The following is a 13,989-nucleotide window of genomic DNA, read 5'->3' on the forward strand; positions in this document are numbered from 1 at the left end:
CTCTCCACGAGCCCCTGCACGGAATAGTGGCAGCCGAGGGAGGAGCGGCGCTGTCACCGGCGGGTGCCTCCCTTCTCCCCGCCCCGTTAGGCTCAAGCCTGTCAGCTGGCACTGCTGCAATCAAGATGGCGGTGGGGCCGGGAGGAGAGTGAGGCGAGACGGCTGCGCTTCCTCTCTCGGGGATGGAGGAGCCCCGCGCGGGGATGGGTCGAGTAGTCACCCCCTTTTGCTTTCCCTGAAGAGCTGGGCGACGAGGTGGGACGCGAGGACGGGCCATGGCGGGCATTATCAAAAAGCAGATCCTGAAGCACCTTTCCAGGTCGGTACTCCGGGCGCTTTTCCTCGAAGGGGCGGATTTCGGTGTTCTTTTTCAGAGCTTGAGAGGACGGCTCGGCAACGGAAGAGGCGGAGGGGAGCTTAACGCATCCATTTTCTTCAATCCCGAGGTTCAAAGTCATAGAAAACGTCTGAGGGGGCCTGCGGATCGCTCTGCGTGTTTCTGGGAGTTTTTGGTGTCAGAAAAATACAAGGCTGGTTTTCAGTTCGCGGGCGGGGAGAGCGCGATGGCGCGCGCCGGGAACCCCAAGGGGCGAGCTTGCGTTAGCACTAGACAGCTGAGGGGAGTAATTCTGGGGGCGGGAGGGGGGTGCTCCCTTCAGCTGTCTAGTGCTAACGCAAGCTCGCCCCTTGGAGTTATATCCACCCGGGGCTTTTCTTGCCTCAATCGAGAAGGCCCTGCGGCTCGTTCTACCGGTGCCGAGAGGAAGTCGAGATAAACGCTTGGTCGCCCGAGGTATGTGTCCGAATTGTGCCAGTACGGCGGGACGCGGCAATTGAACAGTGTGTGTCTAGAACACTCTGTGTATCCAGGAAAGTGCACAGGCGAGAGTGGGTGGATCGTAAATTATGCTTGACACGTTGTCTGTAGGAGGAGAGAGAGGCGGCTTGGCTGATGTCACCATGCACTTCGTTGAAGACAAGTCTGGAGACGCCAGGGTTGTGTAGAGATGACCGCTAGCTAGCTTGTCGAGTTTTCCTACCGCGCTGGCAAACGCGTTGCCTGCTGTAGATTATGATTCAGCGCTGCGTTCCCTCCCGGCTCCCTCAGTTGCAGCCGAAAGAAGGGGTGTTGCTGAGCAGTCTTTATAAATCTTTTGCACTGACTCTGCATTTGAAGCCAGTAATGTTGTTAAATGAGTAATGTCTCCTCAGTATAACAAGCTTCAGATATGGGCCTGAAAGTAACATAGCAAAAGTAATGCTTTTTCCTTATTGTTAAATCTTTTTTCAATTCACACTTTTAAAATGCAGCTCTTTTAAAGTTGCAATTCAAAGCAAGAGTATTTTTAAGAAGTATTTTTTTTAATAAAAGCACTGAAATTTTGAAATGGGTTAGATGTAATTATTAATGAAGAAGCTATTTTTGTACTGTGTTCAAGACAAAACTGTTTGAAATGTTTGGTTTCTGCTCTGTTTTACATACTCCATTGTGTGGTACATTTTGTTGTCTTTGCCTTCCATTCTGAGTTTCCTAGACTAGATTAGATTACATGCATTTATGTGTGTTAGACTTGTGGAGAGTTCTGCATGATGGCAAGAACTGGTTGTGCTTACCTTTGTCCATTCTGCTTCTTTTTCTGTTAACAATTATTGAAATAATAAAGTAAACACTATTGTAATGCTTTTATCCTGATCTTTCTCATATTATCTACTTAAAATGTGGGTTGCTTATATTCGCTTTGTGGAGGAAAAGTGTTTTATGATCTGCAGCTTTTCATACTGAAGTTGTGGAAATAATTTTCAAATATTTGTTAGTTGCCAACTGGCTATCCCAATTAACCACGCAACAGTAGGAAAACAACCAGAACTTTATTCAGGAATTGCAAACCAGAAATGTATGTTCAAGTGTGGTGCCTTACTACCATGGAAGTTGAATGAAGACCCTTAATACAAGGTAATCTATGCTCTTATGCTAAGGATTATGCAAATACACTTACGTCATTATTTCCACAGTGAAATCAGGCAGTCCCAAAAAGTAACAGTGTCCTCTACTGACCCTTAGGTTTCAAGGCAATTAAGGGAACTGTCATAAATTTACTTGGCTCTTGATAAGGTCAAAATGTCAGTTCCCTCTTAAGTGAGGACTATTCACACAATCCACTCAGTACTCTCACACTTAGCCTTACCATCGCCATCTTTGAAATCTCTTGACATTCAGAACTTGGCATTCTTTGAATTGAATGGACAACTCAAGGCAAGCCTTGCAATGACAACTACCAAGGTGTTCAGCTCTTTACTTTCCCCATTTTCACACTCTGCTTGATCTTCCTGTAGTGCAGCACACTATGGTTTATGTGGCATTTAATTTTAAAATATGGAATTATTTTCACCTTTTCCATCAAGATGCTCTACTGAGAAGTGGAGCAATGCAAATATGTATCTGCTCAAATATAGTAAAGATATTCTATTTAAATCATATTTTTAATCCATGTCATCTACTCAGAATCACATCTCTGAGATGGGCAGCCATATAAATTGACATAAATAAAGATTTGAAATAGTATAAATGATGGCCCCAGTTCAAGGAAAAGATAAGCATGCTCTTAAGTGACTGGTTATAACTTAAGTATTGTTGTGAAAGTTGAAAGGTCCCCTGTGCAAGCACCAAGTCATGTCTGACCCTTTGGGGGGACACCACTTTCGTGACATTAAGTTGACCTGAGCCGGCTACCCAAGAGAGAATCCAGCTTCTGCTGGGATCAAACTCGGGTCATGGGGAGAGTTTTTGGCTGCAATACTGCCACCTACCACTCTCCCCCAAATTACTGTTCTGCAACTGTCTAAAATGGAGAAATGGACTGAAAGGGCTGATATAAAGATCTATGTAAGATATTTATGTTTGATAATATAAGATGAATGTCCTTTTTAAAAAATTTTCAGAAGTATCTGTTGTTCAGTGATTAAGAAGAATTTTATTATTTTTACTTCTACTATATTGACAGAAGATACGATCACATCTGATTCAGAAAGTGCTTTTTGTTTGAAGAACCCACTTGAACTACTGTAGTTTATTTTCTTTTGGCCAATATAGCATACCATCGTATCATGCTATTCTGAGTAAGCAGCATTATGCAAAATGTAGACGAGTGAGAAGTAGTGACCAAAAGAAATTAAATATGAGAATTAAAAGAAAAGGAAATCTAACTGGTTAAAGCAACACTGTTCACCATATCTGTTAACACTTTTCTATTCTGGCAAAACTCTAGCTTTCACCATCCATACACTGATTCATGCATTTTCTTTGTTCATTAAACTTCTCAATTCTCTCATCCTGACAGTCCCATCAGTTCCATCCAAACATGTACATCTCTGTCTTCACCTTCCTCTCCATCCTTTCCCCTCTTCTTTCACATATTTGTTTTATGATTTGATCTTAATTCATTGTTCTTAAAAACCTTTGTGGCTTTTAAAAAAAAATCAAAAGTTTTTCCATGTGCAACAACAAAAATTTTTCATAGTGAAATAGGTTTAGAATGTTTATCTATTTAAAATGCTAAAGCGAATGTTAAATAATCCTCATAACTGATATTTTCAATACTTTATCACAAAATTTATTTATTTATTAGTTCATTTTTATTTACTTGAATTTTAAGTTATATAACTTATTTGGGGAAGTAACTTTAGTGTCTATGCATATTCATGTTTAGGTTCACCAAAAATCTGTCACCTGATAAAATCAACCTGAGCACATTGAAAGGTGAGGGTCAGCTAACCAATATAGAGCTTGATGAAGAAGTACTTCAGAATATGCTAGATCTTCCCACCTGGCTTGCCATCAACAAAGTATTTTGTAATAAAGCATCTATTAGGGTGAGTAAATTACTATTCCAGTTAAGGAATTTGGACAATTTTTATTCATGTTGCTCTTAAAATAATTTGAATCAAGTATTTTAAGTTGTTTTATATCCTTTTTAATCTCCATGGGCTATAATAAAAGAAACTGCAACTATGAAACATTTTGTTCTATTTTTTAGTAATAAATAACATGATATATATAGTCTAGTAAAAATAAGCTTTTAGTTAACCAAGTTTTCCTCTCTAATGACTTATTTTTGAAGCCTTAAATTTTGAGGTAAAGCCCAGAATTCTTAAAAAAAGAAACTTCTTTCTTTCTACTTTTATCTCATTTTCTTTTCTTTTTTTTCCCTCATTCTGCCTTTCTTTCTTTGGTAGCTTTTTATCTGCCATTTCCTTTCTCTGTCACTCAATTTATCCATCATAGACACCATACATTTTGTAGAAGGAGTACATTTAGGAACTGGAAAATGAAGTATGCTATAATTTTTTATAAACTGTGGATTGGGGCAAATGTCTTTGTCACTAAAAGGAAGTGAATGCACAACCAAATAGAGGTGAGCTTACAGCTGTTACAACTTATTTGGAGAAAGAGCTATCTCTTCTGATAGATTCTTGAATGCATTTCCCAACACAGATCTGCAAATAGTGTGAATAACAGCAGAAATTAGATGAAGAGGATTTCTCTTCCATCCTTCATTTCTGTTTTGTCTGTATAGAATGCTTTGTGGTGAGATCAGATTTGTGACTTTCTTTTTCTTTTTTTTAAAGTACCTTCCTGATTTGATTTTGCATGATTTGGATTTTGTCCTGGAAAATTATTGAGATAATTTGATTTTGTTTTTATTAATGTAGGCAAAATTAAATGTCACTCTTGCCTCATTTCTCTCCTTTCTGGAGAGAAAGTTCATTATTGCATAAAAATATTTTCTTCTTCTATTTGTATTCCATTGCAGATACCATGGACAAAATTGAAAACGCATCCAATCTGTTTGGTGAGTTTTGAATACAGTCACTTCTCCACAGTTTTTAAAATAAAATGTGTATAGCTTATCATTTTCTGGAAGTCACAAAAATAATTGAAAGAATGTTTTGTATTATTGTATCAAAGTTGTATCTTGGAATGTGTGTCATATTAATTTATAAAGAAATTTCATCTTGATGATGGATGTTTTGTTGTTTTGCTACTACTAAGAACTGTTTCAGAAATCATTAAGAAATGTATAAATGTATATCCTTGCATTTGCAAATTTCTCCTTTTGACTTGGCTTCTGATTCACCTGTGGTATTGATAATATTTCAAATCTTCAGGTAATTGCTTTGAGTCATGAAGTTGAGCCTAAATGCTTGGGGTTTTTTCCTTTTAAATTGTAGTCTGATAAATTGCTATGTATTGGTTATTGCATTATTCTTTCTTAAATATTAGATGCAATCTTATGGCAGATTGATGAAGAGCTTTACTGTACTTGATAGCCTCAAAGTATATTTTATGACTCAGGATCACAATGACTCTGCTGAATTAGGCTTTATTTAAGATGAGCAGTACAACACTGTTCAAGTTCATTGACATTACCATTCTTATGTATTGTAAGGGTTGCCTATTCTGACAGACTCAGTCTCACATGCAGGTGCTTAAGGAAAACTGGTTTATTGAAAGAATAGTGTGCAAATACAAAGAAAGCTGAGAATGAGCAAAAGCGCGCCAAATACAAACTAAAAACCCCTCGCTTCAAACCCGATCCCGCCCTCGCTCCCACTTAGCAACCACCCCCTCCCAGGTGTTGGCAACCGTCACACACATCGGCCTGAGAAAGTAACCTTGAACACAGGCAATAACCCAAACAGACATTCCACAGTCACAGTAAGGAGATTGCAGCCTGGCACGGCTGGAAATCTCCACTCAGCAAACGTGAAACACGGATCGGGAAAGTGACATGCGAAACGTTATGATGTATTCAGTACATTGGAACGATGAACATGACATGTATTTTCAGAATTCCAACTCTGTAATGGTATTGCTATCAGAAATAAATTATTACAAGTGGTAATATGACAGGACCCAGAGAACCATTTTAAGATGTGTGGTTTGGGTTTTTGCATAGTACATGTTTAACATTGGTTGCACAGCTGGCATTCATAGAATGCACTTTGAAACATGTTTCAACTGTGGTTATTGAGCATTTCTTTAACAGCTTTAATTTAATGAAGTAATTTTGCATTTAATTATTAAAAACCTAGCAAATTAATATTATAGATGGGCATATTTATTTTATAAAATTTGTACATTCAAGATAACCAAGTTGAACAATTGCCATAGTTAGGTATATTTCTGAAAAGTTTATTAGGTATTACATTTTTCTTGACAACCAGTATTATTTAGAGAGTGCTATGATACAAACTTAAGCCAGCCATTATACATAATTATGTAAATTGATTCTAAAAAGCAAAACATTTCAATTATTAATTTTTTTCCTGTATTTCTTAGTCATTGGATAAAGTAATAATGGAAATGAGTACATGTGAAGAACCCCGTGCCCCAAATGGACCATCACCTATAGCAACTGCATCAGGACAAAGGTAAATTATTATTAATCATTTAGGTGATTAAGATGGGATGTATAAAATATGTAACTGAGAAACAAGCTGGTTATAATTTAAACATTACATTATAATTAAAATTAGGCAGAGTTGATGATCTATTTGAAAAGGGCTGTATCAAAATTGACTTTATTAGAAAAAATCAAGAACCAGATCACACATGCAATTGTAATCGTTCTTAATGTGATTGCTTCACATGAAGAAATCCCATTGTGAAGAGATTATTGTCCTCAGAGGATGGTAATTATTTTTACTAGTTATCAGGATGATAAGGGGTTTAGAAACCAAAGCTGTGTAGAATGACTAAAAGGGCTGGGCATGTTTAACTTGTGAAAGAGAAGACGGGAAGGGGGGGCAGGGAATATGATAGTGGCTAGATATCTAAAAGACTGTTGCATGCAAGAGAAGGCAGACCTATTCTCTGTTGAAAATAAGAGGAGGAATAGAACCAAAGAACTGGAATTGAAAGATTCAGGCTGAATATTAGGAGGGATTTCCTTACAGTAAGATCTGTTAAGCAGTGGAATTGTCTGCTCAAAACAGGTAGATTCTAGTGCTGGGCAGTACTTTGGATCTGAAGTGGGGAAAGTGTTGCAGAGAGCATACTGGTATGCATATAGCACCTATCTGCATTCCTTGAACCAAGCATATATTTTCCTGGGTTCACACGGCAGCTATTAAATGTAGCTATGTGTTCTTGGGAAAAGACACAACTGTTTTAAAGAGTGGCAGACAGGTTGTATGTGAATGCCCCTATATTCTCCCAACATCCTGTTCGTTGTAAGTTGCATTTTCAGTTGACTTTGGGGACACCACTTGAAGCATTTGTTGTGTTGAGCTATTTCAATTGCTTTTGTTTGATTTGTTCATTGCAAACAGCTGAAAGCCTGTACATTTTGACAGTCAACCTGATTTGCAATGGGGGTTGAATAATTTCGATTACAACTGTACATACAAATAGGCTTTTTGCATCACAATCTTGAATTAGGATTGTGAAGATAATATTAATAAAAAGCATATGACTTTTCCAGGTGTTGTACCAACTAGCATATCTGCGTTCTCTAAGCAATTCACTATTTTAGTATTGGATTCCTTTGAGTGGTACAGTATTATAGTAACTGGTTCCAGGAATACTTATAATACTTCTAAGTCCTGAATACCCAGTTTCTCCCTTGACACAATTGTCTTGTTTGCCACATTGTCACATATGTACTTCAAACAGGGTGCTTGCAGATTGGTTTACTCTGCTTTAGCAATCTTTAATCTGTTCTGGATTTTGTGAGGATCCAGCGTTTTATCTACACAATACATATATTGTCTTCATTTTGACCAATTGTTAAATGTATCATTCATATACACCAAAGTTCTAATTTAAATCCCTGCATTTTGTTTTGCCAGTGAATATGGTTTTGCTGAGAAAGTTGTAGAAGGCATATCTGTTTCTGTAAACTCCATTATAATCCGAATTGGAGCAAAAGCTTTCAATGCTTCATTTGAACTTTCTCAGTTGAGAATATATAGTGTAAATGCAAAGTGGGAACACGATGATCTAAGATTTACTCGATTACAAGAATCTCAGCGTGGAGAGGTAACTCTTATTTTTCTTCTTCCCCCTCTTGTACAACCAGAATTTATTTTTCACATATCTGTTTCACACAAAGAAAATAATTGTAGCAGAATCTACTTTCTTTATTTAGCATTATCCATATACTAGCATTTAAGTAATTTTTTAATAATTTTCTTAGCACTTGTACAGACTTATTTTACCACAGTTGTCTTCTGGGATTTTTTAATGATTTGCCAGTTAGCCCATAGCCCTGGTATCCTAGTGGCCTCCCATCCTACCCTGCTTAGCTTGTGAGCCTAAATAAGATTAGTCAGCATTTATATGGTTATTAATTTTATTTTAATATTAAAATTATTCTGTAGTGGCTTGCCATTTTAAGTCACTCACTACCATTTATATATACAGTACTGTGCAGAAGTTTTAGGTGGGTGTGAAAAAATGCTGTAAAGTAAGAATGCTTTCAAAAGTTTATATTGTAATTGTTTTTTATCAGTTTACAAAATGCAAAGTGAGCGAACAGAAGAGAAATCCAAATCAGATCAATATTTGGTGTGATCAAAACAGCATCAATTCTTCTAGGTACACTTGCATACAGTTTTTGAAGGAACTCGGCAGGTTGTTCCAAACATTTTGGAGAACTAACCACAGACCTCCTGTGGATGTCGGCTGCCTCAAATCCTTCTGTCCCTTCATGTAATCCCAGACAGACTCGACGATGTTGAGATCAGGGCTCTGTGGGGACCAAACCATCACTTCTAGGACTCTTTGTTCTTCTTTACGCTGAAGATAGTTCTTAATGACATTGGCTATATGTTTGGGGCCGTTGTCCTGCTGCAGAATAAATTTGGAGCCAATCACACACCTCCCTGATGGTATGGCAGGATGGAGATGTATCTGCCTGTATTTCTCAGCATTGAGGACACCATAGATCCTGATCAAATCTCCAACTCCATTTGCAGAAATGCAGCCCCAAACGTGCAAGGAACGTCCACCATGCTTCACTGTTGCCTGCAGACACTCATTATTGTACCGCTCTCCAGCCCTTCAGCAAACAAACTGCCTCCTGTGACAGCCAAATATTTCAAATTTTGACTCATCAGTCCAGAACACCTGCTGCCATTTTTCTGCACCCCAGTTTCTATGTTTTCGTGCATAGTTGAGTCACTTAGCCTTGTTTCCACATCGGAGGTATGGCTTTTTGGCTGCAATTCTTCCATGAAGACCACTTCTGGCCAGACTTCTCCAGACAGTAGATGGGTGTACCTGGGTCCCACTGGTTTCCCCCAGTTCTGTGCTGATGGCACTGCTGACATCTTCTGATGTCGAAGGGAAGTAAGCATGCGTCTTTCATCTGCTGCATTAAGTTTCCTTGGCCAACCACTACGTCTACGGTCCTCAGCGTTGCCCATTTCTTTGTATTTCTTCAAAAGAGCTTGAACAGCACATCTTGAAACCCCAGTCTGCTTTGCTATTTTTGCCTGGGAGAGACCTTGCTGATGCAGTATAACTACCTTGTGTCTTGTTGCTTGTGTCAGTCTTGCCATGGTGTATGACGTGTGTCATGAAACTGTCTTTCACAACCTCACCTCAGTAGCAGAGTTTGGCTGTTCCTCACCCAGTTTTAAGCCTCCTATGCAGCTGTTTCTGTTTCAGTTAATGACTGTGTTTCAACCTACATATGAAATTGATGATCATTAGCATCTGCTTGGTATAATTTGTTAATCATACACCTGACTCTAATCCTACAAGATCCCTGACTTTGTGCAAGCATATAAAGTGTGCAAGTGTAAGAATTGATGCTGTTTTGAAGGCAAAGGGTAGTCACACCAAATATTGATTTGATTTAGATTTTTCTTCTATTAGCTCACTTTGCATTTTGTAAATTAATAAACATAAACAATTACAGTATATATTTTTGAAAGCATTCTTACTTTACAGCATTTTTTCACACCTGCCTAAAACTTGCACAGTACTTGTATGTGCACAGCTCTGAATCATATACTTGCTACTGATTCAGTAGTTACCTCATGCCATTTGCAGTTTGTGAGAAAACTTCTCATGTGGTTACAGTATAATTATCATGCTGTTCAAATTCCTGATTCAAGAGAAGAGCATTATTACTTGGCTTATGAAATATTTTCCCAGGGACGCGGTGGCGCTGCGGGTTAAACCGCTGAGCTGTCGATCGGAAGGTCGGCGGTTCGAAACCGCGCGGCGGGGTGAGCTCCCGTTGCTCGTCCCAGCTCCTGCTCACCTAGCAGTTCGAAAACATGCAAATGTGAGTAGATCAATAGGTACCGCTTCGGCGGGAAGGTAACGGCGTTCCGAGTCGTCATGCTGGCCACATGACCCGGAAGTGTCTATGACAACGCCGGCTCCAAGGCTTAGAAACGGAGATGAGCACCGCCCCCTAGAGTCGGATTCGACTGGACTTTACGTCAAGGGAAACCTTTACCTTTACTATGAAATATTTTGCTTGTGAAACTATGTCTGTGAAAGCCTTTGATGAGCCCTGACCAGTATATAGGAAACTAAACAACTTGTAAAGGAATCTCTGTCATAGAAATCAGGATTATAGAACATCTAAATGTGCATGTAATATCCTCTGTGTGTGGCAATTAGGGAAATCTATTAGTATTCCAGTGAAAATAGTAAATGTGAAGAACAAATCTGCTATAGGAGCCCAAACTTTTGGGGTCACTGGGCTCATTTGAATTTTGTAACGATATTAGTGTCACTCCCAGGAAGTCATTGCGGTGGTAGGACCATTCATCACAGAAACCAAATGCAGTCCTCCCCATGAAGCTTTGATCACATGGCCAAAATGCAAAATGGAAAAGAAAAAAGCTAATTTTCAGGTTCTGAATGGTTTTAAAGGAAGAAATAGGAACAGTCTATTCCTGGAAGGTTTTGCACTCCCATTTCCTATCCTCATCCTTAGCATTCCCATATTTTTAAAAACTGGGGTGAAAAATTTGAGCCATTCCACTTCCAGTGACATCGCTGCGTCATTTCAGCCCTGATTGTATGCGGTGTCCATTTGGGGGGGTGTGGTTTCTTGTCGCCATTTGTGTTGAGGTACATGCCCAGTCTTTTCATTGGGATGAATTATAAAAAACAGTTAAATAAATAAATTCCAGGCTTCCAGAGGTGTGGAGGCTGAGTTGCAGCTCCTGAACCCTCAAACATTAGTTACTCTGATTTATCAGAATCCACCATTTGATTTTCTAAGATTCCCTGGGATATATGTGGGAACAGAGGCACTGCTGGAAATCCAGGTTATGCTGCAGGCTAGTGATTTGTTTTGCCACTTCTGATTTCTGCTTTTAATAAAATAATCTAAGAAAAGGATGGGTCAAGTGTCTTAATAGGTATCAAGGACTGTGTCAGCAGCACACTGTTATTTTTGGTGCCACCCTGGGAACCCACATATCAGTGTGGCTTGTATATACATTTAAATCCTGACGTAAGTTATTTTATTGAAGATAATGATGCTTAAGCATCTGGAATTGCAGTTTTCAGATATTTGGTCTTATAAAAATAGAATTATAGATTTAAAAAATTGATAGGCACCTTAAAGGTCATATGATCCAACCTACTGCTCAATGCAGGATACACTAGAACATCTCTGAAAGATGACCATTCAGTCTCTGTTTGAAGACTTCTAGTGAAGGAGAGGAGAGCCAGTTTGGTGTAGTGGTTAAGGGGTCAGGGTAGAAACCAGGAGACCATGAGTTCTAGTCCCGCCTTAGGCACAAAGCCAGCTGGGTGACCTTGGGCCAGTCACTTTCTCTCAGCCCTAGGAAGCAGGCAATGGCAAACCACTTCTGAAAAACCTTGCCAAGAAAACTGCAGGGACTTGTCCAGGCAGTCTCCAAGAATCGGACACAATTGAACAGATTAAAAAAAAATGAAAGAATTCACTACTTCATTTGGCAGTCTGTTTCACTGGCTGACAACTCATACAGTCAAATTTCTCCTAATGTCTAGCCTGAACCTATTTTCTTGCCATTTTTACACACTGATTCTGGTCCTGCTCTCTGGGGCAATAGCAAATAAGCCTGCTCCCTGTTTTTTGTGACAACCATTCAGATACTGAAGATTGTGGTTGTATTGCATTTCCCTCAATCATATTTTCTGCAGGCTAAATATACCCAGATCCTTCAATCATTCTCATAGGACTTGGTTTCCATACCCCTCACCATCTTGGTATCCCTCTTCTGAATGTGCTTGAGTATGGCACTGTTCTTTTTGAATTGTAGTGCCCAGAACTGGACACAGTATTCCAGGTAAGGTCTGACCAGGACAGAGTAGGCTGAACTAATACTTAGCATGTTCTGTGGAGTTCTTGGTGTTCTTCGAGCTCTCCCATGACCTGGACTCTGTGTTCTGCGCAGTTCATTCAGTATTTCCCTCCAAGCTCAGATGAAGCCAATAATGAACACTCTTTGGATGCAGTTGTTCAGTTGATTGTGAGTCCATCTAACAATAATATCATCTAGCCCATTATTTACCATTTATTAAGGAGGAAATGCTGAAGGATTACATTTAACACTTTGCTGAGGTCTGGGTATACTAAGTCTCTGTCATTCCCATGATCTAATAAGCTAGTAATTCTATTAAAGGAGATATGATTAATCTGGCATGATTTGTTTGTGATAAACACATGCTGGTTCCTGCTAATTGCAGCATACCTGTCCACAAATAGTCTGCTCGGTAAGTTGTTCAAGGATCTTGCCTACTATAGGTATCAAACTGACAGATCTGTAGTTTCCTGGACCCTCCTCCTTCACATTTAGTGATGATATTTGTTTTCCTCTAGTCTGGGACCTTACCAGTTCTACAGGAGTTTTCAGAGATTAATGAGAGTGGTCCTATGATCCATTCTGCTAGTGTGAAGGAATGTAGAGCTGACCTTTAGGATAGGGAAGAAATGAGCAAGCTGTTTGGGGGGAGGAACTTTCAGAAAAGATTACACAGTCCAAAGAAAGAGGAAAGCCTGAGGAAAAAACTCAAAATAAACCTGCCGTTATTTTGTTTAATACAGAGTGGCAAAGAGAGAAACTTGGACAGGCTTTAAGGATTCTATTATTCTACCTTACAACAATAAAGAGCATTCCTGGAATCCCTAACATGCCTGTTTCATGACCTGATCTATTTGAAGGGCTGTCAGCTAGTTTCTTCAGCACTACAGGGTGTAATCCACCTCACACTGGAGACTTGGATTAATTTAAATTAGTTAAATTCTCATTTACCTTATTTTGACTTAGGGATAAACAGTGAGTTTGCATGTTTGCAGATTATATTAAATTATTCAGGTTAATGAAATTAAAAGTGATTATGAAGAGCTCTGGAACAATTTATTTAAACTGGATGATTAACCAAATGGCAAATGCAGTTCAGCTTCAGTAAGCATTAAGTAATGTATATTGGCGCTAAAAAAAAAAATCCTAATGTCACATACACATTGCTGGGGTTAGAATTGTCTGAAACTAACCGAGAATGAGATTCGGGATCATAGTGGATAATTTAGTGAAAATGCTGACTCAGTGTGTGGCAACTTTGAAAAAGGCAAAAGACATGTTAGGAATCTTTGTGAAAAAGATTGAAAATAAAACTGCCAATAATATCATGGTTTTATAGAAACCTCTGGTACATCTGCATCTGGAATACCTTGTAATAATTATGGTCATCACACTCAGGAAAGTATATAATAGAGTTGAAAATGTGCAGAGGAGGGCAACTGAAATGATCAGGAAAATTCAGACTCTTTCCTTGGGACTCTGGAGCTTAGTGGGACATGATTAAAGTATATGAAAGCATTAATAGAAAATAGAAAGTGGACAGATATAAGTTTTTTGTCCTATCTCAAAACATTAGGACAAGAGGTCAGGATCAGCTAATGAAGTTGATTGGAGGGAGAATTATAACAGATTAAAGGAAATACTTCTTCAATTGGCACATAATTA

At 38.8% G+C, this 13,989-nt stretch overlaps 1 protein-coding gene across 2 annotated transcripts in view; it reads left to right on the forward strand.

Annotated features, from left to right (window-relative positions):
- Nucleotides 1-117: 117 nt before the first annotated feature.
- The window catches only part of BLTP3B (bridge-like lipid transfer protein family member 3B), a 56,594-nt gene continuing 42,722 nt past the window's right edge, over nt 118-13,989 (forward strand). For both annotated transcript variants that reach the window (XM_063308673.1, XM_063308674.1), the window contains exons 1-5: nt 118-319; nt 3,708-3,870; nt 4,812-4,850; nt 6,341-6,432; nt 7,852-8,041. In XM_063308673.1, the coding sequence (XP_063164743.1) occupies nt 276-319; nt 3,708-3,870; nt 4,812-4,850; nt 6,341-6,432; nt 7,852-8,041 (528 nt within the window). In that variant the 5' untranslated portion in view covers nt 118-275. The remainder of the gene's footprint in view (nt 320-3,707; nt 3,871-4,811; nt 4,851-6,340; nt 6,433-7,851; nt 8,042-13,989) is intronic.

This window comes from Candoia aspera, chromosome 7 (assembly GCF_035149785.1).
Source record: "Candoia aspera isolate rCanAsp1 chromosome 7, rCanAsp1.hap2, whole genome shotgun sequence".
NCBI classification, from domain to species: Eukaryota; Metazoa; Chordata; class Lepidosauria; order Squamata; family Boidae; genus Candoia; species Candoia aspera.